General features: G+C 44.3%; 2 protein-coding genes across 3 annotated transcripts in view; one reads left to right on the plus strand and one right to left on the minus strand.

Moving 5' to 3' along the window:
• The window catches only part of BARD1 (BRCA1 associated RING domain 1), a 132,016-nt gene extending 107,720 nt beyond the window's left edge, over window positions 1-24,296 (plus strand). For both annotated transcript variants that reach the window (XM_033947000.1, XM_033947001.1), the window contains 3 exons: window positions 151-243; window positions 18,963-19,060; window positions 22,414-24,296. In XM_033947000.1, coding sequence (XP_033802891.1) covers window positions 151-243; window positions 18,963-19,060; window positions 22,414-22,746 — 524 coding nt within the window. In that variant the 3' untranslated portion in view covers window positions 22,747-24,296. The remainder of the gene's footprint in view (window positions 1-150; window positions 244-18,962; window positions 19,061-22,413) is intronic.
• Window positions 1,297-2,449, minus strand: LOC117360977 (60S ribosomal protein L26-like). Its single transcript, XM_033945689.1, has 2 exons — window positions 1,978-2,449; window positions 1,297-1,337 (listed from the first exon to the last, which is right to left on the minus strand). The coding sequence occupies exons 1-2, from the start codon at window positions 2,411-2,413 to the stop codon at window positions 1,297-1,299; spliced, it is 477 nt and encodes a 158-aa protein (XP_033801580.1). The 5' UTR covers window positions 2,414-2,449.
• Window positions 24,297-25,235: the final 939 nt, after the last annotated feature.

The raw sequence follows: 25,235 nt of genomic DNA on the forward strand, positions 1-25,235 counted from the left end.
AGCAGGTTAGAACTAGAGAACATATTGAGACAAAGCAGTTAATTGTGAATATAAAGTAGTTTAAATGTGATAATGATTTTTATTTTTCCCAAGACTTTTCCGTTCTGTATTTTAATAATATTTCTTCTTTTCTTTGACCGTTTATACCAGTGACTCACCTCATTGTTTCAGATGAACCCGTTCTTAATACCATGAAATGCATGTTGGGCATTCTTACTGGCTGTTGGATTCTAAAATTTAATTGTAAGTACTGGATCGTACATCTTCTCTCTTTTTAGCCAGATAGTGTATCCATTTCTTGAAAGACTATATTCTAATAATAAAAAATGTTTACAATAAAATACAGATTTTTGCATTCTGATTCCTCTACATCAGGGGTGTCAAAGTCCCTCCTCGAGGGCCACAATCCAGTCAGGTTTTCAGGATTTCCCCAAGGAATATGCATGAGATCTATTAGCATACAATGAAAGCAGTGCATGCAAATAGATCTCATGCATATTCATTGGGGAAATCCTGAAAACCTGACTGGATTGCGGCCCTCGAGGAGGAACTTTGACACCCCTGCTCTACATTGACTGTTCATAGTCATTTTAACAGTCTCAAAATGTATTTATTTAAAAATATTTGTATTCTGATCTTTTGCCACTGTTATAATGGTTCTCATTATGGTTCTGGAATTGTTGCCCTCAGCCATCTTTGCTGTTTGGGGATGTTGCTGGTCTTCTCATGTGAGTAATGCTGCTAATAGTCATTGTCCAACAATTTGAGACACTCATGTACCACCACTTGCTATATCTAGTGCATGTTCCAATTTAAGGTTTGGCCTCTTAAACACTTATTCATGCAGAAAGTGTCATTTGATAAATGGCCTGATTCAGGAGTTCAGTTGATGGTGCTTTTAACTGAGGATAATTTAAAAGAGAATGATACCGTGTATCCATGCCAGTATTGTTTCCCAAATTGTTCATATTATTGTGAAAATAAGTTGATTACAAGTTGATCTACTGTTGTTTTCACTAATACACTTGCTCCCCCCAACCCAAAAGTATTATTTATTCTTCTGGAAGGACAACTACCTATCTGTGCATTTCTTCTACTTTATCTCTCCTTCTATCAATTCTTCCACCCCTCCCCCCTTATACTTTTACTCCAGTTCTAATGGGGGACCTGTGTTTTCTTATTGTGGAGGTCTCTCTGGCCACCAATATTTATTGATACTCAAATACTCACTTGCAAATTCTTGTCATTTGTCATTGTGACTGTATTTTCACAACATGTACGCTCCTACTCATAAGGTTAGTCATATTTTAGATGAAGTTCTAGCATTGACTCCAATACTATAGAAGATAAATTAGAACTATTCCATTTTCAAGGTATGACCGGTTTTTAACTCCCTTTACTGTTAGTTATGCTCTGATACATATTATTGACAGTTTTGTTCAGACCTCTCTTTGGTTACACCAGGTTGATTTTTGAGGCTTTAGCATGTAAATAGCAATTTTCTGATTGATTTTCCAAATTTATTTCTGGAAACTCAGGTGTATACCTTAGGTACTTAGATTTGCTTTCAATGATATGCAGATGACACTACCGTTATCTTGTCATTGGATTCAGTACCATCAAACAATATCAGTCAGATTGCTTCAATGATAATTGACAATCGAGAACTGGATGCTATCTTTTAAGTTAAAATTGAGCTTTCAAAAAACTAAATTTTTCTTTTCATCTGCATCTAATCTTATCCAAGACTGTCTCCATTTGAATGGTACAGTATATACTATAGAACAGCAGTCTCAAACACGCGGCCCGAGGGCCGCATGTGGCTCCCCAAGTTTTATTTGCGGCCCACGGTCTGGACGCGATTATTCTCTTCCTTTTGGAGCAGCAGCGTTTCTGGCCGGCTCGTTCTGTTCAAAGTCGTGGGTTGGCGGCTCCTCGCGCTATCCACTCCTGCATCGGAAGCCTCTCTGATGTCACAACAGGCGCGGATCTTTTCAATGCTTTCCTCCTTATATTTGCCCTTCTCCTTGCCAACTTGGCGAGATTTGGCTTTGCGTTCTAGGATCTTACGATCCTTGTCCAGTTTTAAACTGGTGATCACCAGCTTACTGGGGTGAATACCAACATGGACTGTGGTACCATTGGCTTTCTCACGCTGTACACGTTCAATGTAGATGACATACTTTTTTCTGTATACTTGGACTACTTTGCCGATCTGCTGACCTTTATAATGTCCTCGAACGACCTGGACTTCATCATCCTTTCGAATGGGCATAGAGCGGACATTGTATTTCTGTCTTAACTCCTTAGATAAAGGGGAGGACATAATCTTCCTACGAACATGAGATGGAGCATTGAAGTGCCTTTTACGGTTCTTGCTGCGGTCAGAGGTAACAAATGGACTGAACTTCATGATGGCCAGGCGCTCAGTCCGCTATGGCCGCCGGAAAAGAGCTAATCTGAGTATGAGAGCTGTCTAGCGGGGACAGGAGAGATTTTAAAAGGTATGGGGTATTTTTTTTTTTAACTCCCTTGACGGTTGTTGGTTGTTGTTTTTTTTATTTTTCTGTGCCAGACCGTGTGAAGGGAAGAGAGGATTGGGGGGAAATGGTGATGCTGCTGCACAGGAAAGTGGGGTGGGGGGAGGGAAATGCTGCTGCACAGGGAAATGGAGGGGGAGGGAATGCTGCTGCTGTACAGGAAAGTGGGGTGGGGGGGGGAAATGCTGCTTCTGTTGCTGCTGCACCCAATTGGGGAAAGAGAGGGAAGGAAGGAGAAGGGAGAGGAGAGGAACAAGAGAAGAAGCCAAGTTCATGGGAGGGAGGGAAGGAAAGGAGATATCAGACCATGGAGGGGGAGGGGGAGATGCCAGATGAACTCGCAGGCCTTGAGCATGCTTAGATGCTCAAGGCCCAGCAGAGGAGGAAGCCGATTTTCAAGAGTGCCCAGATGAGGGTAAGAAGCGGCGGGGGGGTGCCCAATTGTGTCGGGGGGATGTCGGATCGTGGCGGGGGGGGGGGAGCGGATCGTGGCGGGGGAGTGCCGGTTCGAGGCAGGGGGTGCCGGATCGCAGGAGGGGGGTGCCTGATCACAGGGGGGGGGGGCCTTCGAGGGCAGCAATGCCGGTTTTCGGGGGAGGGGGGGGAACGCATCAAAGCGAGTTTCCATTATTTCCTATGGGGAAACTCGCTTTGATAAAAGAGCATTTTGGATTACTAGCATGCTCCTGGAACGGATTATGCTCGTAATCCAAGGTACCACTGTATTTTTAGATCGAAATCTAACAATGTAAAATCAAGTAACACTGTGGTTTGTAAATGCTTTTATACTCTATGGAACTTATGTTCTATTCAGATTTGTTTTGAAAGATCAGCTTTTCAACTTTTGGTGCAGTCTTTAGTAATGTCTGCACTTGACTGTTGTAACATAGTCTGTCTAGCGGGTTGTGAGAAGCATTTTAAAAGACTCACTTTGATTCAGAACACAACGGTTCACTTAGGCTTAGATTTTCTAAATGGCACCGTTTTTTCAAGCGCCAGTAGGCGTCCAGACTTAGTAGAAAAAAAAGTCATTGAAATGCTGTTTTTAACTGAGTTAAGAACATAAGCAGTGCCTCTGCTGAGTCAGGCACTGGAATCGCGCCTCCATAGGCGCTTTAGGCTGCCTAACGCCATTGCAATGACATTAGGCAGCCTAAAGCGCCTACAGAGGTGCTATTCACATCATAGGTAGGCACCGGAAATATAGGCCTACATTTCCAGCGCCTCCTTTGCCGGAGGTGCAATTTTGTATCCGGTGCTGTTCCATGATTGAGACACGATCGGCGGCCACTTTTAAGGCCCTAATTTTTAATTTGGGTAAAATTGAACATGTAAAGCCTTAGTTTCGTGAATTGCACTGGCTCCCGGTGACAGTACAGATTATTTTTTAATTTGGTTATTTTTGCTGCAAAGTGTTGTATGGTTCGCTACCGAATTTTCAAATGGATTTTTTTTTTTTAACTGCTATACTTTCACAGCGTAATTTGTTCGTTTTTACATTTCTCTTGCCCAAAGGCTATGTTTACAAGACACATCATGGGTGATTACTTTCTTATCAGGCTGCTAGCTGGGAATCTGAGTTTCGCCCATTAATACTTATTTCTGTTTTGTATTTTCATTTTAGAAAGTTACTGAAGACTTATTTGTTTCAAAAATTTCTTGGGAAGTAATGATGGCTGGTTGATATGTTTACGATTTTATAGCTCACTGTGTTTGTGCAGTTTTTCTTATTTTGTTATCCGCATAGAACAGGAAGGTTTTGTGGAATAAAAATAGTGTTATGTATTCGTGTATACTGTACATTCTATAGACACAATTACCCTTGGTTTCACTAGGCTATATGGTTCTTAAAGAAGCAGGCCCTGCAAGCAAAGAAGAAATGGCATAAACTTTGCTTTGAATTTTCTTACTGCAGGTTTTGTAAATGCCTGTCTTCATTGAGCCTCATTTATTAGGAATTAGATGCTGAGGTTGCACCTGTTATATTTGCTCTGATGAGAAACCAGTCGCACATCTGGCAGTTTTCTCTAGTTGCTGAAAGTAGATTGTGCATTTCCTTATTAAGAAACTAACAATAAATCTTTCATATATTCATTTTTGACATGTTTCAAATTTACCATTTATTTCAAAGATCTTGGAGAAACTGATCTTGATCATTATCAAATTGTTTTGTTTTTTTTAAATAAAATTCTTCTACCTCATCCAAAGCCATCAGGTTTTCAGGTAAGTCACAGTACCAAAATCTCCTTGACGCTCTGCTTAGCAAGATTCAGCTACGAGACAATGGAGAGGTAGCCATTGTTTTACTTTTGGATCTAAACACTGGATTTGCCAAAATCAATTGTAGTCTGATGCTGAAGTTCTACAGAAAATATATCAGGACAAAGCTCTGACCATACTTTTGTAGCTCCATGCTAGCTGAGCTAGATTTGTCATCCTCATCTTCTCTCCCTAGCCTTTGGTGAACTGCCCTGTGAAAGCTGTTCATCTATGTTGCTAGTAAAACAACAGGGACAGCGCTTGGCCCCCACAACTTAGATGTTGAGAGGAAAATACAGACCTTATCCTTTCCCCAGGAAGCATTTCAAGAACACCTTCTGCCAGAAAATCTTTTAAACACAAATGAACTATATTTGTACACAGGAGTGCAGCATTATAAACTCTTCATATGCCCCATTCCACAGGTACTAACGCACCTCTACATTTCTAAGATCTTAAAAATGCTCATGTAATGCGATTTCAGCATACCATGTTTCAATGGAAAATACAGAACAGCAAGGAGGTGAGACCCCACGGAAAGACAATCAAGTGGAGTTAGGAAATGTACATATCAACCAGGGATAAGTAAAACAGGACAATATTTATTAAAATAACAATAAAAGTCTTTGTCATATATACATTATGTGTCATAGACCCGACACGGTCTGTGTTTCAGCTTAGAAGCCTGCCCCAGGGGTATATCCAATATCCATCAGATGGCAATCTCCTGTCATCACAAATAACTGTACAAGTAGAGCAGCGATAATGCAGTAATTCCACAGTGTGTCTCTCCAGTGAAGTGGACAGCGGTATGCGCCGTGCAAAAAGTGCTAACAAAAAAACGGAAGTTACATCAACAAGGGACTCGCCAGAGAGAAAACTTCAGTGCAGGCCTTTGAAGATTGTTCTTCATGGTGGCTGAGGCTAAAGGTAAAATAGGCACAGGCCAAGAGCGGAATTAAGGAGGATAGTTTACATGCTGGCTCACGTGGGGGGGGGGGCTGCTGGTTTCACAGAGGATGATTCAACTGCTGGTGGGGGGCTGCTGGATGGGGATTATGCTGTTTGGGGGGGGCTGAAGGACTTGGGGGGTGGGGATTTGGCTGCTATGGACTAGTCTGGGGGCTGAGTGGAAGGTCGATGAGGGCTGGGGCTAGACCTGGTCTGGAAGAGGCTGAGTAGAAGGGGGATAGGGGCCGAATCTGGATCGGTTCTAGTGGCTGAGTGGCAGGCAGATAGGGGCTGGAGCTAGACCTGGTCTAGGAGCTGAGTGGAAGGCAGATGGGAGCTGGACCTGGTTTGGGGGGCTGAGGGGATGGGGGATGGAGCTAGAAGGAATGAAAAGAGGTGCTGGACCATATGTGGGTGGGAGTGGGGCTGGAAGAGACAGATGGGCTAGACCTATAGGCTGCTAGACCCATGTTGGGAGGGAGCTGGAGGAAAGAGGTGCTGGACCCAAGTTGGGGGGTGACTGGAACTGGAGGAAAGTGAGAGATATGTTGAACCTGCAGGGAGGAGAGAAAAGGGGAGGGAAAGAGAAGATGTTGAACCAAGGTGATGAAAGAAGTGAAATACTGAACACAGCAAAGGGAGGGAGGAAGGAGAATAAAAGACATATTGGTGTAAGAGAAGGGAGAAGCTGGACACAAGGAGATTTACAAAAAAAGGGGGGCGATGGTGGGCATGGATGAGAGCATAAGGACAGGGACACATAGGGGAACACTGCATGGGGATGGTAAATGGACACAGAGGGATGATGGCTAGACATGAGGGAGAATAAGAACGCAGAAGGGAGAGTGGCGCAGTGGTTAAAGCTACAGCCTCAGTACCCTGAGGTTGTGGGTTCAAACCCACTCTTTGTGACCCTGGGCAAGTTGCTTAATCCCCCCCTTGCCCCAGGTACATTAGAGAGTGTGAGCTGCCAGGACAGATAGGGAAAAATGCTTGAGTACCTGAATTAATTCATGTAAACCGTTCTGATCTCCCCTGGGAGAACGGTATAGAAAATTAAATAAATAAGGGAGATGTTAGACTTAAGGGGGGCATAGGGATACAGAGGAGTGATGCTGGACACAAGAGGACAGAGACATACAATGATGATTATGATGGACACGGGAAATACTAGAAAGGGAAGAATAGGAGACACAGAAAAGGGATATATTGAACATGGGGAAAAATACATACACAGAGATGGAAGATGAATAGTGAGCTTGGAGAAAGATGAAATGTCAAATGGCAGGAGACCCTGGTGAGCATGTTAATCAAAGAAAGAAGGAAACAGAAACCAGAACCTGAGATCAACATGATTTGAAAAATAAAATGACCAGACAACAAAATGTTGAAAAAAAAATATTTTCTATTTTGTGATTAGAATATATCAGATTTTAAATGTGTATCCTGCTAGAGCTAGTATTAGATATAGCTGGGGACCCCAAAGCCCACTAACAGACTATACCTTCTTCAGCTTCCAGGGGGCATTTGCCCTAGTTGCATTATCCTAACACTATTCCTGCTATGTGTGATTGTGGTATTTTGTTAGAATGATTTTTCTATGTAGCATTCTGTATTAATATGGCTTGTTCAGTTTTCTCGATAGTGGAAGGGATATTTGTAAGAGGGAGGGTTTTGTTGATCCTTGTTTTGTATTATATGTAACATATGATTTATAAAATGACAATTGTACAGAATATTCTTTTTTATACTTAAATAAAATAAGTTCAATATAAAATCATAACTATTTGAGGCTTGTGCGGGTGGGATCAGATGGTTGGTGGGGGACGGGGACAAATTTTTTTCCCGCATCATTCTCTAATCCATAGGTCATCACCATTTAATGAAGTTGCATTCCCTTGCTGTGTAAAGAGAGACCCTGTTTATAAGTAAGCAGTAATCCAAAATAACTAGTCCACTGCCCTCCTGCATGTTTGGAGAGGGGAAGGGAATGGATGTTGGACCTATAGGTAGAGGGGAAAGTGGGTGAGAAGGAAACCTAAGCCAGAAAGAGGGGGAGGGGAGAAGGAAGAGATGCTTGACTATAGAGAGAGGGAGAGAGAGATGCTAGACCATTAGGAGTAGGGAAGCGATTCAGGGTGCAATGCAGAGAGTTGGTGGAAGGGGTGAAGGGCACATGGATGTTTTACCCACAAGTGGGGGGTGGGGGGATGGTAGAGAGAAGAAAAGAGTATGATCAAGATCAGAAAGGGGATGGGAATGGAGGAAGAGATTCTTAGCCAGTGGAGAGTGAATGGAGAGAGAGATGCTAGATTATAAGAATAGCCTTACTGGATCAGACCAATGGTCCATCTAGTCGAGTATCCCATCTTCACGGAGGCCAGTCCATGTCACAAGTACCTGTAAAAACTCAAAAGGCCAAGGAGGGGACTCAGGGTGCAAGTGAGAGAGGGGTGGAATTTAGTGGGAGACAGAACTCCAGTTAGATTGAGAGAGGGAACTGAAGAGGCTGGAACCTGAGGAAAAAGCAGGAAGGAATTTCAGGCCTCAGGATAGAAGAATTCTATGTAAAACACTACAAATACATTTTGCTGAATTTTGAAATACTGTGCGGAGAATTTTCAAAATTTTTGCACAGAATTCCACCAGGAGTAAATGGATAATCGCATTGCTGACTGATCACAAGGATCGATTTGGCAAATATTTCTTCAGAATCTGAGTCAGATACCAGGGCACTGCACCATAAACCACTTGATGAATATTTGTCAAGATGTACTTTTTAAAATCTGTTATTACAATGCAGATTGGTTTATCCCTGGTTGTTAATAGCCTCAGCTTTCTATGTGCCATCCTTTTTTTTAAAGTGACTGTTTTTCATCTCTAGTGGAAAATGGTAGTAAGATCTCATGGGGTCTGATACAGCTAAGTGACTATAATTAACAACTCCACTCCATCTGTTCTCACCAATCTTTATTATTAGTCGTCTTCCTAGTCATTACAAGCTAAAGATTGTTATAACAAATAATTGGACTCCTGCTGGTAGAACATTTATCTGTTGGAAAGGCTGTCATTTGTCTTGCTTTCATTGTTTTCATCGTTTAGTAATTAAAAAAAAACCTGAAACCTCATATTAAAATAAATTTGTGGGCTGACCCCATGTCTATGCTAGGCAAAGGAGATATTCCTAGTTAGATTCTCTGGTCAAATATTTCATTCCCCGCATCAGCTGGTAATAGCATGGAGGCAGCATTCACAGCCCTTGGAGCAGGGAGGGAATCTCATTCACTGGCACTTGATAGATGAGAAATTCATATTTGCAGAGTTTGAGACCCTGGTGCATAGCTTCCAGCCAAGGACTATCAGTGCAATCGTTTAGCTAAGTGGGTTGAGAAGGAATATGGAATGGATAGAATTCATTGTGTGGTTATGAATGAATGCTGCTAACACTATTTTCCAACAGAGTCTACTTTCTGATTGAACTGTAAACTCAAAGGAGCAGGAGAAAGCTCCTACGCCAAAAAATAAATAAAATAAAGGCCATCATTAGCCATGACCTGCTAAAAGTAAAACACTAAAAATAGTGTCTACCTGTTCTATTATAACTGCATGTTACACATAAACATGGAAAATTAGTATTTAGGAAAATTAGTAATAGTAATAGTATTTTTGTTCAAAATAGAGAGTTCAATAAGTAAGTGAGAACGTCAAGCAAAAACTATAGCCAGGAAAGACTAGTAGTCCTTTGTCATACTGTTTATTAACTCAAAGTTGTTAAATCGTAAGAGGATTGTGAAAAATTGCAAGAGGACCTTGTTAAACTGGAAGACTGGGCGTCAAAATGGCAGATGATGTTTAATATGAGCAAATACTAAGTGAGGCATGTGGGAAAGAGGAACTCAAACTATAGCTATTTGATGCTGGGTTCTATGTTAGAAGTCACTGCCCAGGCAAAGGATCTAGATGTCATTGTTAAGGATATGTTGAAACCCTCATCTCAATGTGCAGTGTTGGCTAAGAAAGCAAATAGAATGTTAGGAATTATCAAGAAAGGAATGGAAAACAAAGATGAAAAAGTTATAATGCCCCTTATATCGCTCTATGGTATGACTGCAACTTGAATACTGTGTGTAGTTCTGGTTGTCATATCTCAAAAAAGATATAGCGGAATTAGAAAAGGTACCGAGAAGGGCGACAGAAATTATAAAAGGTTTGGGACACCTTCCCTAGAATGAAAGGCTAAAGCGGCTAGGACTCTCCAGCTTGGAGAAGAGACAGCTCAGGAGTGATATGATGGAGGTCTATAAAATACTGAGTGAAGTGGAAAGGGTAGATATGAATCGCTTGCTCACGCTTTCCAAAAATACTAGGACTAAGGGTTATGCGATGAAGCCACTAAGTAGTAGATTTAAAACAAACAGGAGAATATATTTCTTCACACAATGTGTGATTAAACTCTGGAATTTGTTGCTGGAGAATGTGGGGAAACCAGTTAACTTAGTGGGGTTTTAAAAAGGCTTGGATAATTTCTTAAAAGATAAGTCCATGGGCCATTATTGAGATGGCTTGAGGAAATCCACTGCTGATTCCTAGGATAAGCAGCATATAATCTGTTTTACTACTTGGGATCTAGCTAAGTTCATGGGACCTGGGTTGGCCACTGTTGGAAACAGGATACTGGGTTTGATAGACTTTTGATCTGACCCAGTATGGCAATTGTTATGTTCAATTCTTAAGATTCTGCATGGTCAGATATGCTTCTTTTAGCATCTTCAGAGATGGAACAGTTTTCATAATTCTGTTTCATTTGGAATTCTGGGCCTTGTATCTTTATTTCAGTGTTTGCATGGTGTTCTTTTTTTTTTCTTATCTATTGGTGAAGAATGTCATTAAAATATTTTGAAATATGATCTTTTTATGGCATGTGCCAAATTAGTTTTCTTTTCTATAATTCCTTTAGTAGACTTAAAAAATCAGTTGAGGGTTTATTTAGAATCAATATTTAGTCCTCAGAACCACAGGAATATAATCTGCTACTCACTTTATTTTGACTCCTCTTTCTTAACACAGATGTATTCAATCCCTTAAAATCCTCTATTCATTAATATTCTTTCTTTATTGTTTTAGGGAAAGAGGTAAAGTTTGTAACATAGAAACATGATGGCAGTTAAAAGCCAAATTGCCCATCCAGTCTGCCCATCTGCAGTAACCATGATCTTTTCCTCTCTCTAAGAAATCCCACGTGCCTATCCCAGGTTTTCTTTAATTCAGACACAGTCTCCTGCCTCCACCACCTCTTCTGGGAGACTATTCCATGCATCTACCACCCTTTCTGTAAAAAAGTATTTCCTTAGATTACTCCAGAGCCTATCACCTCTTAACTTCATCCTATGCCCTCTCATTCCAGAGCTTCCTTTCAAATGGAAGAGACTCAACTCATGCGCATTTATACCACGTATGTATTTAAACATGTCTATCATATCTCGCCTCTCCCGCCTTTCCTCCAAAGTATACAGATTGAGATATTTAAGTCTGTTCCCCATACGCCTTATGATGAAGACCACACATCATTTTAGTAGCCTTCCTCTGAACTGACTCCTTCCTTTTTATATCTTTTTGAAGGTGCGGCCTCCAGAATTGTACACAATATTCTAAATGAGGTCTCACCAAAGTCTTATACAGGGGCATCAATACCTCCTTTTTCCTACTGGCCATACCTCTCCCCATGTGAACCATGTCTCCATGATCACCACACCAGTACATCCAACTCAGCCTCTTCCATAACAGCCACTAGATCAAGAACTTTGTTTCCCATACTTTGAGCATTAATATATACTGCTTTCCAGTCATTGCCCCTTGCTCTTATTTGTATAAAGGTATTTAATGATTTACTTACCTGGGGACTTTGCATGCACTGCCTCCTTGAGATGCAAATCTATCTCATGCATATTTATTGTGGATATCCTGAAAACCTGACCTGGCTCCTGCTCTCGAGGATTGGAATTGTCTACATCTGTCCTAGATTAAAATACTTTTTATATAAAATCATATGAGAGGGGTCACGTGATGACGCTGTGCTGAGCGGTGACCGTGTGCTCGAGCTCCGACCCTCACCCGCCTATTTTTGTTTTTTTTTCTTTTCTTTTCTCACTGCCGCGCTCGTGGCCGGTATCGGCGTGCAGAGCTTTCTTCGCGGCATCTTGGGGGTGACTCCGGTTCCTGTCGGTGGGCTTGGGCTCGAGTTATGCCTATAAAAGCGGTGCGCCAGGCCAAGACACCTAAGCCCTCCTGTACCGGCAAGATGGCGTCCGAGCCTCCCCCTTCCCCGACGGTGGTCCTGCAGGAAGCCGCTGTGAAAGAAATGACGTGGACCATTTCAACGGTGATCGACGATCGTCTATCTAAGCTGCAGGCCACCGTGGAGGACATCAGAGACCGCATGGAGCGCCATGAACAACGGCTGCACACGGCGGAGTCTCGCATTGCGGACCATGAGGATCGCGCGTGCAGCATGGAGGCGCAGGTTCGCGCGCTGGAGACACGTTGTGCCACTTTCCATGCCAGGCTTGAAGACCAGGAGAACCGGGGTCGCCGTAATAATGTGCGTCTAGTGGGACTCCCGGAATCTGTTAAGGATGAGGAGCTTTGGTGACTTGTGGAACGCTGGCTCCCTGAAGCCCTGGGTCTCCCTCCTGAGGGCCCAAAAATGGCTGTGGAACGGGTCCACCGTTTGGGAGTGCGGCAGGAGGGTGCCGACCGACCGAGACCTGTCATTGCTCGGTACCTTAACTATGCGAATAAAGCCCAGCTGATGTCCCTGTATCGAAAAAAATGAGCGCTGGATTATATGGGGAACAGGTTGCTACTTTTCCATGACTACTCTGCAGAAGTTGCTGCCCGGCGACGTGCCCTAGGCCCCTATTGCGCCGAGCTTCGGAACCGAGGGCTGAGTTTCATCGTCCAGTTTCCGGCGAGGGTTCGCATTGTGGGTGCAGGAGGCCCGAAGATCTGTGAATCTGTGGAGGACCTTAAAGCCTACCTACAGAGCCTGCCTCCCCTGGCTCCTTGACCTTCTAGGGGAGCAGCCGGGTGCTGGCTAGGTTGGCGGAGCAGTCGTGGTTCATTGGCTGCCCTCTCTGTTTTGCCTTGTCCTGGGGGGAGGCCTACTTTGCTGCCCGCTGCTGATTAATGTGGTGGGGTACCCCCTTGGCCTCTACTTTCTGGTTCTTGTGGCCACGACCCTGAGTTCTGGACGGTGTTCCATGCGGGGGTCTGGATCTGGACACTGTGCCTGATGTTGCACCTTTTGTGGCGTGGGACTAGTGCGGTGCCTAGACTTTACAATGGGCGACTGGGTCCCGTTTTTGTTCTGTTTTTTTTCTTTCTTTCTTTCTCTCTTGTTATTGCCCTTTATTGTGAATTGCTGACCTGTGTACTGTTTTACTGGTTTTGGACATTTTGCTGTTTGATTTATTGACTGGATTGTGGGGGTTGGACGTGAGCTCTTTCCTCATAATTTTTATTCTGTCTGGGATGGGGGAGTTGGGGTGGGATTTGGTGGGTGACTGGGTGGGTGTTGCTGGGGATTTGTGGGGGATCTGCTCCGGGGCTCCTTCTGCAGTTTTGCTCTGGTTTTGGAGTGCATATGGGGGTGCGGATTGGGGAGTTTGGGGGGTGTGTGTGTTGTGTTTTTCTGCTGTCTGCTTGTGTGCCTGTGGAGTCGGTATGAGGTGGGGGTGGCTGTCTGTGGGGGGGTGTTGGATGGCTGGGTGATTGGATCTTTTATGCTCATCCTGGAGGGTCAGGCTGGGAGGCCTTCGAGGACTATACTATGCTTGACCACTTGTGTGCCTTGGCTATTAGTTTTTCTCATGGCTACGGCTGACTTCACATGCATCACACTGAATGTAGCGGGTATTAACTCCCCGGTGAAAAGAACGAAATTGCTCTCCTTTTTACAGAAGGAGCGAGCTTCGGTGGCTTTCTTGCAGGAGACACACCTTACGGCTGCTGAACACCGTAAGCTGTCGAGAGATTGGGTGGGTGAGGTTGTCTCCTCCTCCTTCTCTTCTAAACAACGGGGTGTTGCTATTCTCATTCATAAAGGGCTCACCGTGGTAACGCACACGGTTATTCAGGACCCTCAGGGCCGTTTTGTCATCTGGGCTGGGACCTTGTCTGACAAACCTGTAGTGCTCTGTAATTTATATGCCCCCAATGTCTATTCGCATGCTTTCTTTTCGGGTGTCCTGGCTCACTTTACAGCACTTCCTGCCTACGAACTTATTATTAGTGGGGACTTCAACATTACCAGTGACCCCTCCATTGATTGTAAACCACCTCGGGCAGTGCGTAGAGACAATGAACGCTTGGGGGTGAATTTCTTGATGGGGGAGTTGGATCTCCAGGATGTGTGGCGTGTGTATCACCCTGGAGAGGCTGATTTTACATTTTTCTCGGGGGTGCATCACAGTCATTCACGCTTGGACTACATTTTACTCCCTTCTCGGTCTATTGGGAGGGTGGTGCGTACCCACATCTTGGATGTCCCCTTTAGTGACCATGCGGCAGTTCAGTTGACTCTTAGGTGGGGAGGCCCCTCCCCTGACCGTGTCTGGAGACTCAACCCCACTCTATATTTGGACTATGCATTCCACACTTACCTTATTGAGGAATGGACTAACTATAAACAAGCTAATGAGGGAAGTGATGTCTCTGACACTGTGTTTTGGGAGGCCGCCAAGGCATACCTTAGGGGTTGCATTATTGCCTACACTATCCGTCAGCGTAAAAAGCGGGATGCTGAACTTACATCGCTTGTGAAACAACTGAGGGAAAGTAGGGCTTACCACTTACAGCATCGCTCCGACGAGGCCCGTCAGTCGTACCTTGGTTTGCGTAAGCATATCGATGCTTTTCTCACTGCCCGAGCGCTGACTCATATCGATGTTTACAAGTATAAACTGTATAAATGGGGCAACCGTGCGGGGAAACTCTTGGCCAACCTTGTTAGACCTGTCAGGAGAGCTACGTGTATATCCAGTATCCGGGAGGGCCCCGCGGTGAGGCACACGGCTGATGATGCCATTCAGGAGCAGTTTGTGCGTTTTTATAGCGATCTATACAGCGCGGGACAGTGTGATGAAGCGTCGCGGGATTTGTTTTTTCAGGATTTAGCCCTTCCACACCTTACCGACGCTCAACGGGACTTACTCAATGGCCCCATTACGTGCTCTGAGATTCACGTTGCTATTGGCAAGTTGAAGCCTGCTAAGGCTGCGGGGCCTGACGGTATGGGGCCGGAATTTTACAAAATTTTGAAACCCCATATTGGACCAGCTCTGAGTGCTATGTATGCAGATGTCCAGGCCGCTGATCGGTTTCTTCCTGAACAGACTCATGCCCATGTAGTCATACTCCCTAAACCGGGAAAGGATCCTGAGTTGGTGGGGTCTTATCGACCAATCTTTCTGCTTAACCAGGATATGAAGATCCTTACTGCCATCTTAGCAGGCCGCTTGGCTCGGGTGATCCCCTTTCTTGTCCAACCTAATCAAGTTGGGTTCGTTCCGGGGCGCTTTTCTTCTGCAAACATTCTTAAAGCACTGGTGGCACTCCGTGAGGGTCGGGGACGGGCAGGGGATGATTTATTGGCCAGTTTGGATGCCGAGAAGGCTTTCAATAAGGTTCTGTGGCCTTATCTTTTCTGGATCCTACAGCGGTTTGGTATTAATGGTCCGTTTCATGACTGGATTGTTCGTCTCTATACCGCTCCGACCGCCCAACTTCTCGTCAATAAACGCCACGTGGCCTCTTTTCCCCTGCGGAGGGGCACCAGGCAGGGTTGCCCACTGTCGCCCTTGCTGTTTATTCTCTCGCTTGAACCCCTGGCATCTAAGATCCGAACTGACCCGGATATTGTGGGTATCCGTGTGGGGCGGGAAGATTGTAAGATCACACTCTTTGCAGATGACATGCTCCTCTTCGTCGGTAAGGGCCGAACTTCTATCCCACTTCTTACTAGTCTTATTGCCCGGTTTGGGTCCTTTTCGGGTCTCTGTATTAATTTTGGCAAGTCTGAGGCCCTGCCAGTTTCCTCTCCTTGTGCCTCGCGTTCACTGTCCACGTTTCCTTTTCGCTGGGCTACGGGAGAACTTAAATATCTGGGGATTTTCCTCAGTGCAGACTGGGCTACTGTATACAGACGTAATATTGTGCTTAAGCTTGCCCATCTTCGTGATCTGTGTCTCCGTTGGGGGGACCTCCCCCTGTCTCTCCTGGGTAGGGTTGCTTTAGTTAAGATGGTCTTGTTGCCGAAACTTCTCTATCCTTTACAAATGATACCACTCTGGATATGGGGTAGGGAGATCCAGACTTTTCAATCTTTTATTGGCTCCTTCATATGGCATCGCCGTCGGGCCCGCATATGCCTTCGGAAGCTCACTCAGAGCCGGGACCGGGGGGGCCTGGCGTTGCCTGATCTTCGTTTGTATAACATGGCTGCTCTCCTGCGCTGGGTCCATGAGCTTTTTACTTGTACGGTTCGGTTTGCCCCGGAGGGCCTCTTTGACTCCTGGGTAGTTCTGTACAGTGCCTTGGCGTGCCTGTCTCTCCCTCGGTGGCGACGACCTCAGGTGGGCGGTAATTTGGTCTGGCTGGATCCCTTGCGACGGGCACTGCTTTGGTGGAGGAGGACCATTGGGCGAGGGCAGGGCAATTGGGCTTTCCAATTTATTCGCGGTAATCCTGAATTCCCCCCGGGAGTGGGAGGGGCCAGAGGGGTGACAGTCTGCTTTGGCTCTGGGCTTTGTCTAGGACATGTTTGCCCTCCGGCTGTATTGCAATTTCCTTCGCATGACGAACTTCGTCGCACCTGGTCTTTGCCTGCCATGCCCTTTTATGCGTATCTACAGCTGCGACACTACTTTGAAGATTATCGACGGCGGAACCCCTCCGGATCTAGTTTCTTGAAGGTGGACCATCTTTTTTTGTCCATACCTGCACCTCTAAACTCCCTGTCTCTTTGGTATGGGATGGCCCGGGAGGAACGGGGAGACTCTTTGCTTATTCCATTGGCCTCTCGAAGGACGATGGAGTTGGGTGAGCCCGTTAGTGTTGACCTTTTGAAGGTTTGTTTTGCGGATGTTGCGAGGGGGTCAGGACTGCCCAGTTGCAGGAAACACAGTTTAAGTTACTACATCGTACATATTTCACTAGGACACGGGGAGCCAGGGCGGGCTTATGGGTTTCTGACTTGTGTGTTAAATGTAAGCGACTACGGGGGACCCTTTTGCACATGCTACTGGAATGTCCCCAGCTGCATACTTACTGGAATGGGGTGTTGGATTTCCTGGCTGGGATAGTGGGGCAGCCCATTCAGTGGTCCTATTTGCTCCTTGTCTTGGGATGCGAGGGAGCGGTGCATGACCAGGGCCTGGGGACAGAACACTGGCGCTTTCTTTATACTGCGCTGTTGGTGGCTAAGAGGGGGGGTGTTCCGACAATGGATGGATGAGGGTACACCTGATGTGCTGGGTTGGCATAGGTCTCTTGTGGAGGTGGCCCGTTGGGAACTCCGGGGTGTAGGGAGGGGGGATGACAACTTCCCAGCGGCTGTATCGTTCTCTTTGGCAGGCAGCATTAGAGGGGGCTCCTTCAGTGTGATGGCTTTTGCCTTTTTTCCCTTTCTTTCTCCTATTTTCCTTTTCATTCTCTTTCTTTCTCTTTCCAATCACCTGGGTAGGGCGGGGGGATGGGGGGTTGTGTGTGGGTATGTGAGTGTGTGTGTGTATGTGTGGGTGTGCCTGTAGATTGGTGTTCGAGTGTGTTCTGGTGCGTTTTTGTGTTGGGTCTCTCTTTCTGTTTACAAAAAATTGTGGAAAATGATGAACTGGGGGATATTTTCTACCTGAATGTTGCCTTTCGTTTGCTGGTTGATGGATAGGGATTGGTCATGGGGAACGGTTTTCTTTGGGGGATTTGTCCTCAACCCCTGTATTGGATCTCTATGTTGTTTTTTTGTATCTTTCTTTCTCTGCCTTTGCATATCCATCAACTATGGGAGCCATGTTGGCTTGCTGTGTATGTTCATCCTATTTTCTGTTTAATAAAAAATACTTCAAACAAAAAAAAAAAAAAAATCATATGAGAGCTTCTGAAGTCTACACTATTATCTAAACTGACTTTACTAAAAAGGCAGACTATTGACCTAAAAAAGTTAAATAGAAAGATGATATAACCTACTGAAGCCCAAGTTTACCTTTTTCTAAGTCTGAATGCCAGTAGGTGGGATATTCCAGTAGAGTTTTTTCTTCATTTTAGCAGATACTCAACTGTCCCATACCAGCTATGAATTGTTTCAGATATTTGTGTGCATTTCTGTAAGGAAGGAAGGGATTACACATGAGCAACCCAGCCAGGAGGGCCTCAGCAACTGCAATTACCACCCACACCAAGATCCTGCCTGCAACTAATATGTTCACAAATCACTCTAGTCTTACAGACTTATGGCTCAGAGTACTGAATTGGCAGCTGCCGATTAGATTCAGCTAACTGGTGCTCCAGTGGTTAAAGCGACAGCCTCAGCACCCTGGGGTTGTGGGTTCAAACCCATGCTGCTCCTTGTGACCCTGGGCAAGTCACTTAATCCCCCCACTGCCACAGGTACATTAGATAGATTGTGATTCCCCTGGGACAGACAGGGAAAATGCTTGAGTACCTGAATAAACTCATGTAAACAGTTCTGAGCTGTCCTGGGAGAACGGTATAGAAAATTGAATAAATATATAAATGCATCAGCTGACATGCATTCCTTCATTTGAGTGCATCAAATGCTTCTGTTAAAGAACAAGGAATCCCTTGCTAGTACCTTTCTCTCACACTTCAGAATTCTAGCTGTATCTGTTAAATCATCAGCGATAGGATCCGAGCCTAACTGTCTTACCAGAAGAAATTAAGTTTCTCAATCATGCCACCACTGACAGGTTGTTCTGGGGCAAGTGGCGAGAGCAGCTTGCTGCTCCTCATCTTTTAAACTCTAGTAAGGACCCTGTTTTCAAACCATCTGACCTATCTTGCAAGCAGTGGCTCTTATAGTTTGACTCAGACAGCATCATGCATACTGGCCATGGCATAAACCCATATAACAGTTTTTGAACAGTTTTCCTTCTTAGTGTATGTATGTGCGTAAACCACTTCCTCTGTTTTTTTTCCCAGGGGTGAAAACATGTTTGGCAACTAAAGATCGAGAACAAGAGGAGGGATATGAAATACATGATGGTCCACAAAGAGGGAGGCTCAACCATGAACAACTGGTAGATATATATTGAGGCAGATTTTTATTTCTTTTGAGCCAAATATTTCTTATCTTTGTATTTTACTCAGAAAGTACAATTACTGTATATACTTGAATATAAACCTATCCAAATATAAACTAAGTAACCTCCCCCCTCCCCCCCCAAAAAAGGGGAAAAAGTTGACTCTAATATAAACCAAATTCATGTCAGTCTCAAAAGGTTACTGTGGGAGTGAGTGGCCTAGTGGTTAGGGCTGCTACCTCAGCACCCTGAGGTTATGAGTTTAATCCCAGTCTGCAAGTCGTTTAATCCCTCCATTGCCTCAGGTACCACAGTTAGATTGTGAGGCTGCTGTTTCCACTTTCAAGTCTCCTTTAGCTGGGCTGCCTTTTCAGGAGCTGTGATTGTTTGGCGCTTCCAGACGTGTGCAAGTGACACATTGTAGGTGTTATCTGAGGGCTACCTATGTTGGTATAATGGATACAGACGTTCCTAGCCTCCTGACTTCTGTGCTGTGCCTCCTGATGCAGAGGCGCCAGGTCAGCGGATGCCCCGCTGCAGATTGGGGACTATCCCAAAACATTTCTGGCTGTCTGGATGGACATTACGCCCAACCAATGGGTTTGGGAGTTTATTTGTTCAGATTGCAGACTGGAATTTGCTCGATCTGACAGATTGGTTAATGGGCTCTGCTCAAATCGCCCGGACAAAGTGTTCAAGATTCCAACCACCGTTCAGCGCTTGCTGGAATTTCAAACTATGGACACAGTATCACCCAATCTCTGAGGCTTAGGCAGATACTCCATATACTTTCTCGTGTCAAATAAAGGCCCTGACGAATGGAGGTCTCTTCTGGATCTTCAGCACAGAACTGCAGCTCTCAAGATTCCACGATTATGAATGGAGACCATGCATTCAGTCATTGCAGCAGTACTTCTAGGACAGTTTCTTGCCTCTCTGGATTTTACAAAGATGTGCTTGCACATCCCCTGTTTTCTAATTCACTTGTAAGTTTTGCAGGTTCAGGTTGGAACGGCATTATCAGTTCTTGGCCCTGCCCTTTGGACTGGCTTCAGTGCCCCAGACCTTCACTCAGGTGATGGTAGGTGGTGGCGGTTTACCTGCAGCAGATGGGTCTCCAGGTGCACCCTTATTTAGAGGGCTGGCTGATCAGCTTCCTTGTTGGCCTAAGGATGTGGCACGTTGGAGCCGGTGCTCCAGGTGCTGGAAGACCTGGGTTGGATTGTCAGTTTCAAAACATGAAAAAAAAAAAGACATAAATGCAACATCTGATGCCCAAGCACTTGCTTGGATACCTGGGAGTTCCTTTCGACCCGGCAGCGGGTCTCGTCTATCTGCCAGTGGCTCGCTGGCAGAAACTGTGCTCAACTTTCTTCCCTTCTGAGTGGTTGGCTCCTTCAGCATGGGATTATCTTCAGGTTCTGGGCTCAATGGTTGCCACGTTGGATGTTGATTCCTTGGGCGAGGGAGCGCATGCGTGCTCTACAACATGCTTTTCTCCCGCCCCGGGTTCTGCATAGGAATGCCTTGCAGACCTATCTACCTTGGCCTCTGGAAGCCGAGCAAGCATGGCCTGATGGCTTCTCCCGCAATCGCTCCGCTGGGGCATTCCACTATGCTTTACTTCCTAGATCATGGTGATGACAAGATGCCAGCCTTCAGGACTGGGGAGCTCATTTTTATTGTTATCCTGTTCAGGGGTGTTGGGACACCATCTCAGCGACACTGGTCACTCAACTGGTGAGGGCTTAAAGCAGAGGTGGGCAAACTTTTGGACTCGTGGGCCACAATGGGTTCTTAAATTTGACAGCAGGGCTGTACCAAGAGCATCTTTCTATCCCTCCCATCCCCCTAAGCAGCAGAACCCTTGCCCAACTTCCATCCTTCCCGCCCTCCCTCCCATCCCTTGTGCAGCAGAATCCTTGAGCACCCGCACCCGCCTCACAGCCGAGCTCCCACTGACCCTCCATCCTTCCCTCCCATCCGAACCCCTCCGACCGCGAGTCCTACATACCTCCCTCCAGAGCAACGTCGGGCTGGCAGCACTCTAAACAGGCTGCTTCACTGTCTTCTCTCATCGGGGCCTTCTCTGTGTTGTGTACAGCGCTGCGTGCGCCTGGTAGCACTATAGAAATAATAGTAGTAGTGTTACTGATGACATCAGTGATGCAGCAGAGGGAATTCCCTGACGAGAGAAGGCCGCGAAGCAGCTTGTTTAGAGTGCTGCCAGTTTGACGCTGCTCTGGCGGGAGGTATGTAGGGCTCGCGGTCAGCAGGGTTCGGATGGTTGGCAGGACAGATTAAAACCCTAAACAGGCTGGATATGGCCCGCAGGCTGTAGTTTGCCCATGTGTGGCTTAGAGCCATTCAATTAGCTCTGTCCAGATTACAGGAAACACTGGTGAACCAAGAGATTTGGGTCTTCTCCAATAGTACGACAACAGTAGCTTTTGGCACTCATCAGGAAGGAACCAAGAGTACTCCTCTGGCTCAGTATGCCAGTCTTCTTTTTCACTGGACAGAGCGTCATGCCCTAGTGCATGTGTGCATAATTTTCAAATTCTTTGTGCAGAATAGAAAATGACATGGGGAGCAAATTTTTCCCCGTCCCCACGGGAACTCATTTTCCCATCCCTGCGAGTTCATTCCTGTCCCTGTCCCATTCCTGTAAACTCCATCCTCATCTGCACAAGCCTCAACCACTTTAAAATCATAAGTGTTTGAGGCTTGTGTGATTAAGGCTGAGCTTACAGGAATGGAGCAGGGACAGCGACAAATCTTGCGGGGACGGGATGGGGAAATTGAGTTCCTGCAGGGATGGGGAAAAATTTGTCCCCGTGTCATTCTCTAGTGCAGAATTCTGCTAGGAGTAATAAGTGTACACTTTCCCACATGGATGGCAGTATTCTATAAATTTAAGTACACAGAAGGTGATTTTGTTTAGGTGACCTGTTATAAAATGAATGAGTAAACACGTGTTTGTTTTTGCACGTTAGAAAACTAAGGCGTATACAGTACAGAGCTATAATTTCAATAGTTCTTTAATAATTAAAATCAAGCTTTGTGCCACAGTTTCATAAAGTGTCCATCCTAGTGTTAGTGTTTCTATAAGACTGAGTGCTGTACATGATCAGAATCTTATTGATTACTATTCCATCAACCAGTAAAGTGAGAAGCACTTCCTGGAAGATCCCTTGAGTTTCTTCATTGATGCTGTTATAGGTATTCTCTAGAATCTCCATTTCATGTATCTGTTCAACATTTTGAAAGAGAAACTGAACTGTAATTTTCAGCACTTACTGCTATTTCTGATCTGAGACAAATTTTAGTATGTTTTGTTTCTTTAATAGCTGCCAAGGTTGCTTGATGGCTGCTACTTTTACTTCATGGGAAATTTTGTAAACCACAAAAAGGATGACCTGGCAGAATTGGCGAAAGCAGCAGGAGGGCAAATCCTTATCAGACAGCCAAAGCCAGACAGTGACGTAACACAAACTATCAACACGGTGGCATACCATGCAAAGCCTGGGTCTGACCAAAGCTTCTGCACACAGTACATTATCTATGAAAAGACTTCAAAATACCATCCAGACCGGATTCGTCAGGGAAAAGTTTGGGTTGCCCCCACCAGCTGGCTTATAAACAGTATTACCTCTTTTCAGCTGCTGCCTGTCGAGGAATAAACATCAATTCATCATTATCAAGATGCTATGATGGCTTATAGCAGGGGTAGGGAACTCCGTTCCTCGAGAGCCGTATTCCAGTCGGATTTTCAGGATTTCCCCAATGAATATGCAGTACATACAAATAGATCTCATGCATATTCATTGCGGATATCCTGAAAACCCGACTGGAATACGGCTTTCTAGGACCGGAGTTCCCTACCCCTGGCTTATAGGAACCTACAGTGGATGTCGGTTTGTTTGCATTCTTACAGTCTGGACTTGACAGTCGGTGCAATATTTCTACTTTTAGCTGCCAAGAAGCAATAATTTGAAATATATGATTACAAAGAAAAAGATGTGAATGTCATTTTAGTTTGCATTTTTACCCTAAAGAATGAAGTATTCTTCATGTCTTACAACTTTCTTTCTTGTGTCATCAGGTGGGTACCAAATACTACTGCAAAATCTCCCCAAATATGCCAATCTGTTCTGTGTTAAGATGTGCTTAATGATTTTAACAATTTCTTCTTATTATAATATTCAAATGAAACTTGATTTTTCAGTCTTTAGAAAAAGATAAGTCTTTAAATTTGAGCAATACCAGATGAGATTTGTATCTTGAGACGAAACATGCTATCCAAGAATTTTACCTAGGCAGTTTAAGTATTATTTAATGTCTCTCACACATGTCAAGATGTCTATGCTGGGCTCCAACTACTTTAATCATGAAGTGATCATTGTCTGAGCCTGCAACTCTCGTATGTTGTTGAACTTGTATAGTCAAGTAGAGGATAATTAATAACAGGATGCCTACTCAATGTGCCTGGAAGTGGCTATTTTCTTTATAAAGTACTAGCAGAATTGACCCAAAATGTGCCTATTTTTAAGGGCTCCTTTTACAAAGCCATGGTAGAAGTTTCTACCACAGGCCGGCAAGGTAAATGCTCCAGTGCTCATAAGAATTCTATGAGTGTAGGAACATTTATCTCTCAGGTCCAAGGTAAAAATCTCTACCACGGCTTTGTAAAACCTGGTGTAAGGTTGGTATTGATGCCTATGCATATAGGTTAGCAAGTATGCACCATGTGAGCAAATACATAAACTTTTATGCTGATCAAGAGGTCATTTATACAAGTGAGTGCCATTTTACATAGATAACTAAAATTACTGACATGTATGTCTATTGTTAATGCCTAAAACTAGGCACCACCTTATGGAATATTTTCTTAATTACTACACAGAATAAAAAGCATATGTGAAGAAGCAAAATTAAATTATTTAATGGAAAAAAAAATCCTGAAAAACAAAACATGGATGGTTTGGTATCATGGAAAAAAAAGCTGTATTTCTGCCACTTCTGAATAATTGTAAGTCAAGTGCATCTGTATATAATAACTTTGATTCTATTTCACCTGTGAATCAAAGATAGTGGAATTTTATAGATATGTTGTTAGTGAAATAGTATCGGTGAATATCCAATGTTTAATCCTAGATTCCAGAAGTCCTAATGTTTTTATTTTTTTTCTTATTGCACATTAAAGACTAGATTAACTAGTGCTCAGATGCTATTCTATAATCTCATCTAATCTTTGGTTTATATACCGGGTCATCTCCCAGTGGAGCTCGACGTGGTTCACATATAATTAAGATTAGAGTACATAGCAGAAAACATAGGAGAAGGAAGAACTAATTAAAAACTAAAGAACATAAGAAAAGCATAAGAAAAATAACTATAATATTATCATTTCGTTGAGGCTGTAGTTAAACCATTTAAAAATTGCGAGAACAACAAAGTTTTCAGGAATTTACAAAATAATTGCAGCTGGCCTAAAAGCCTAATGGAGTCAAGAAGTTCATTCCAGATCTCTACAAACTCAAAGATGAGAACCCATTATAGAATAGTGTTGAGTGCCATTTTTTGGCATCAAGACTTATACCTGCTGAAACTGTGTAATTCCTGGTGCCCAATTTGGGTGCACATCTCAGTATTCTATAACACTGCGCACAAATTTTAGGAATGCCTACAACCTACTCATGAACCTCCTAAGGCCTTTGTGTTGCGTGGTTTAGGATTTGGAGCCACACTGTGTAGCAAAATATGCACCCTATTTCAAATTGATACCGATTAGTGCTAATTAGCACCCAGTTATTAGGTCCTGATTCTATAAGCAGTGCCTGCTGCTTCCAGAATTATGGCTCCCAAAGACCCTAGGCACTGGAAATGTAGGCTAGGGTTTTCCAGGCCTGCATTTCTGGATATGAAGGGTCCTTCCTTAATCATGGTCAGTGGCACATAGTGTAAGAGTGGGTGCGTCAGTGCTATATAATAATTAATTACAATAAAACACTCGGGTGTCTAGGGGTGCACGGCAACAAATGGTAAATACTAGAGAACAACTTTTTGCTTTACTGTTCGCTTATAGGCAATGACCACACTGTCCTGAAAACAATTGTCTTTCTTATGTGGTTATCCCAACAGAAAACAAACTTGCCCAGATACAGGGAAG

This window comes from Geotrypetes seraphini, chromosome 5 (assembly GCF_902459505.1).
Source record: "Geotrypetes seraphini chromosome 5, aGeoSer1.1, whole genome shotgun sequence".
In the NCBI taxonomy this organism is placed as follows: Eukaryota; Metazoa; Chordata; class Amphibia; order Gymnophiona; family Dermophiidae; genus Geotrypetes; species Geotrypetes seraphini.

Excerpts from the sequence above, each read along its gene's own strand:
- LOC117360977 (XM_033945689.1), bottom strand. The coding sequence starts at position 2,413 with ATGAAGTTCAGTCCATTTGTTACCTCTGACCGCAGCAAGAACCGTAAA. Across the intron at positions 1,338-1,977 it reads TGAAAAGATCCGCGCCTGTT|TATTGGAGTCAATGCTAGAA; the intron begins GTGACATCAGAG and ends TATCTTCTATAG.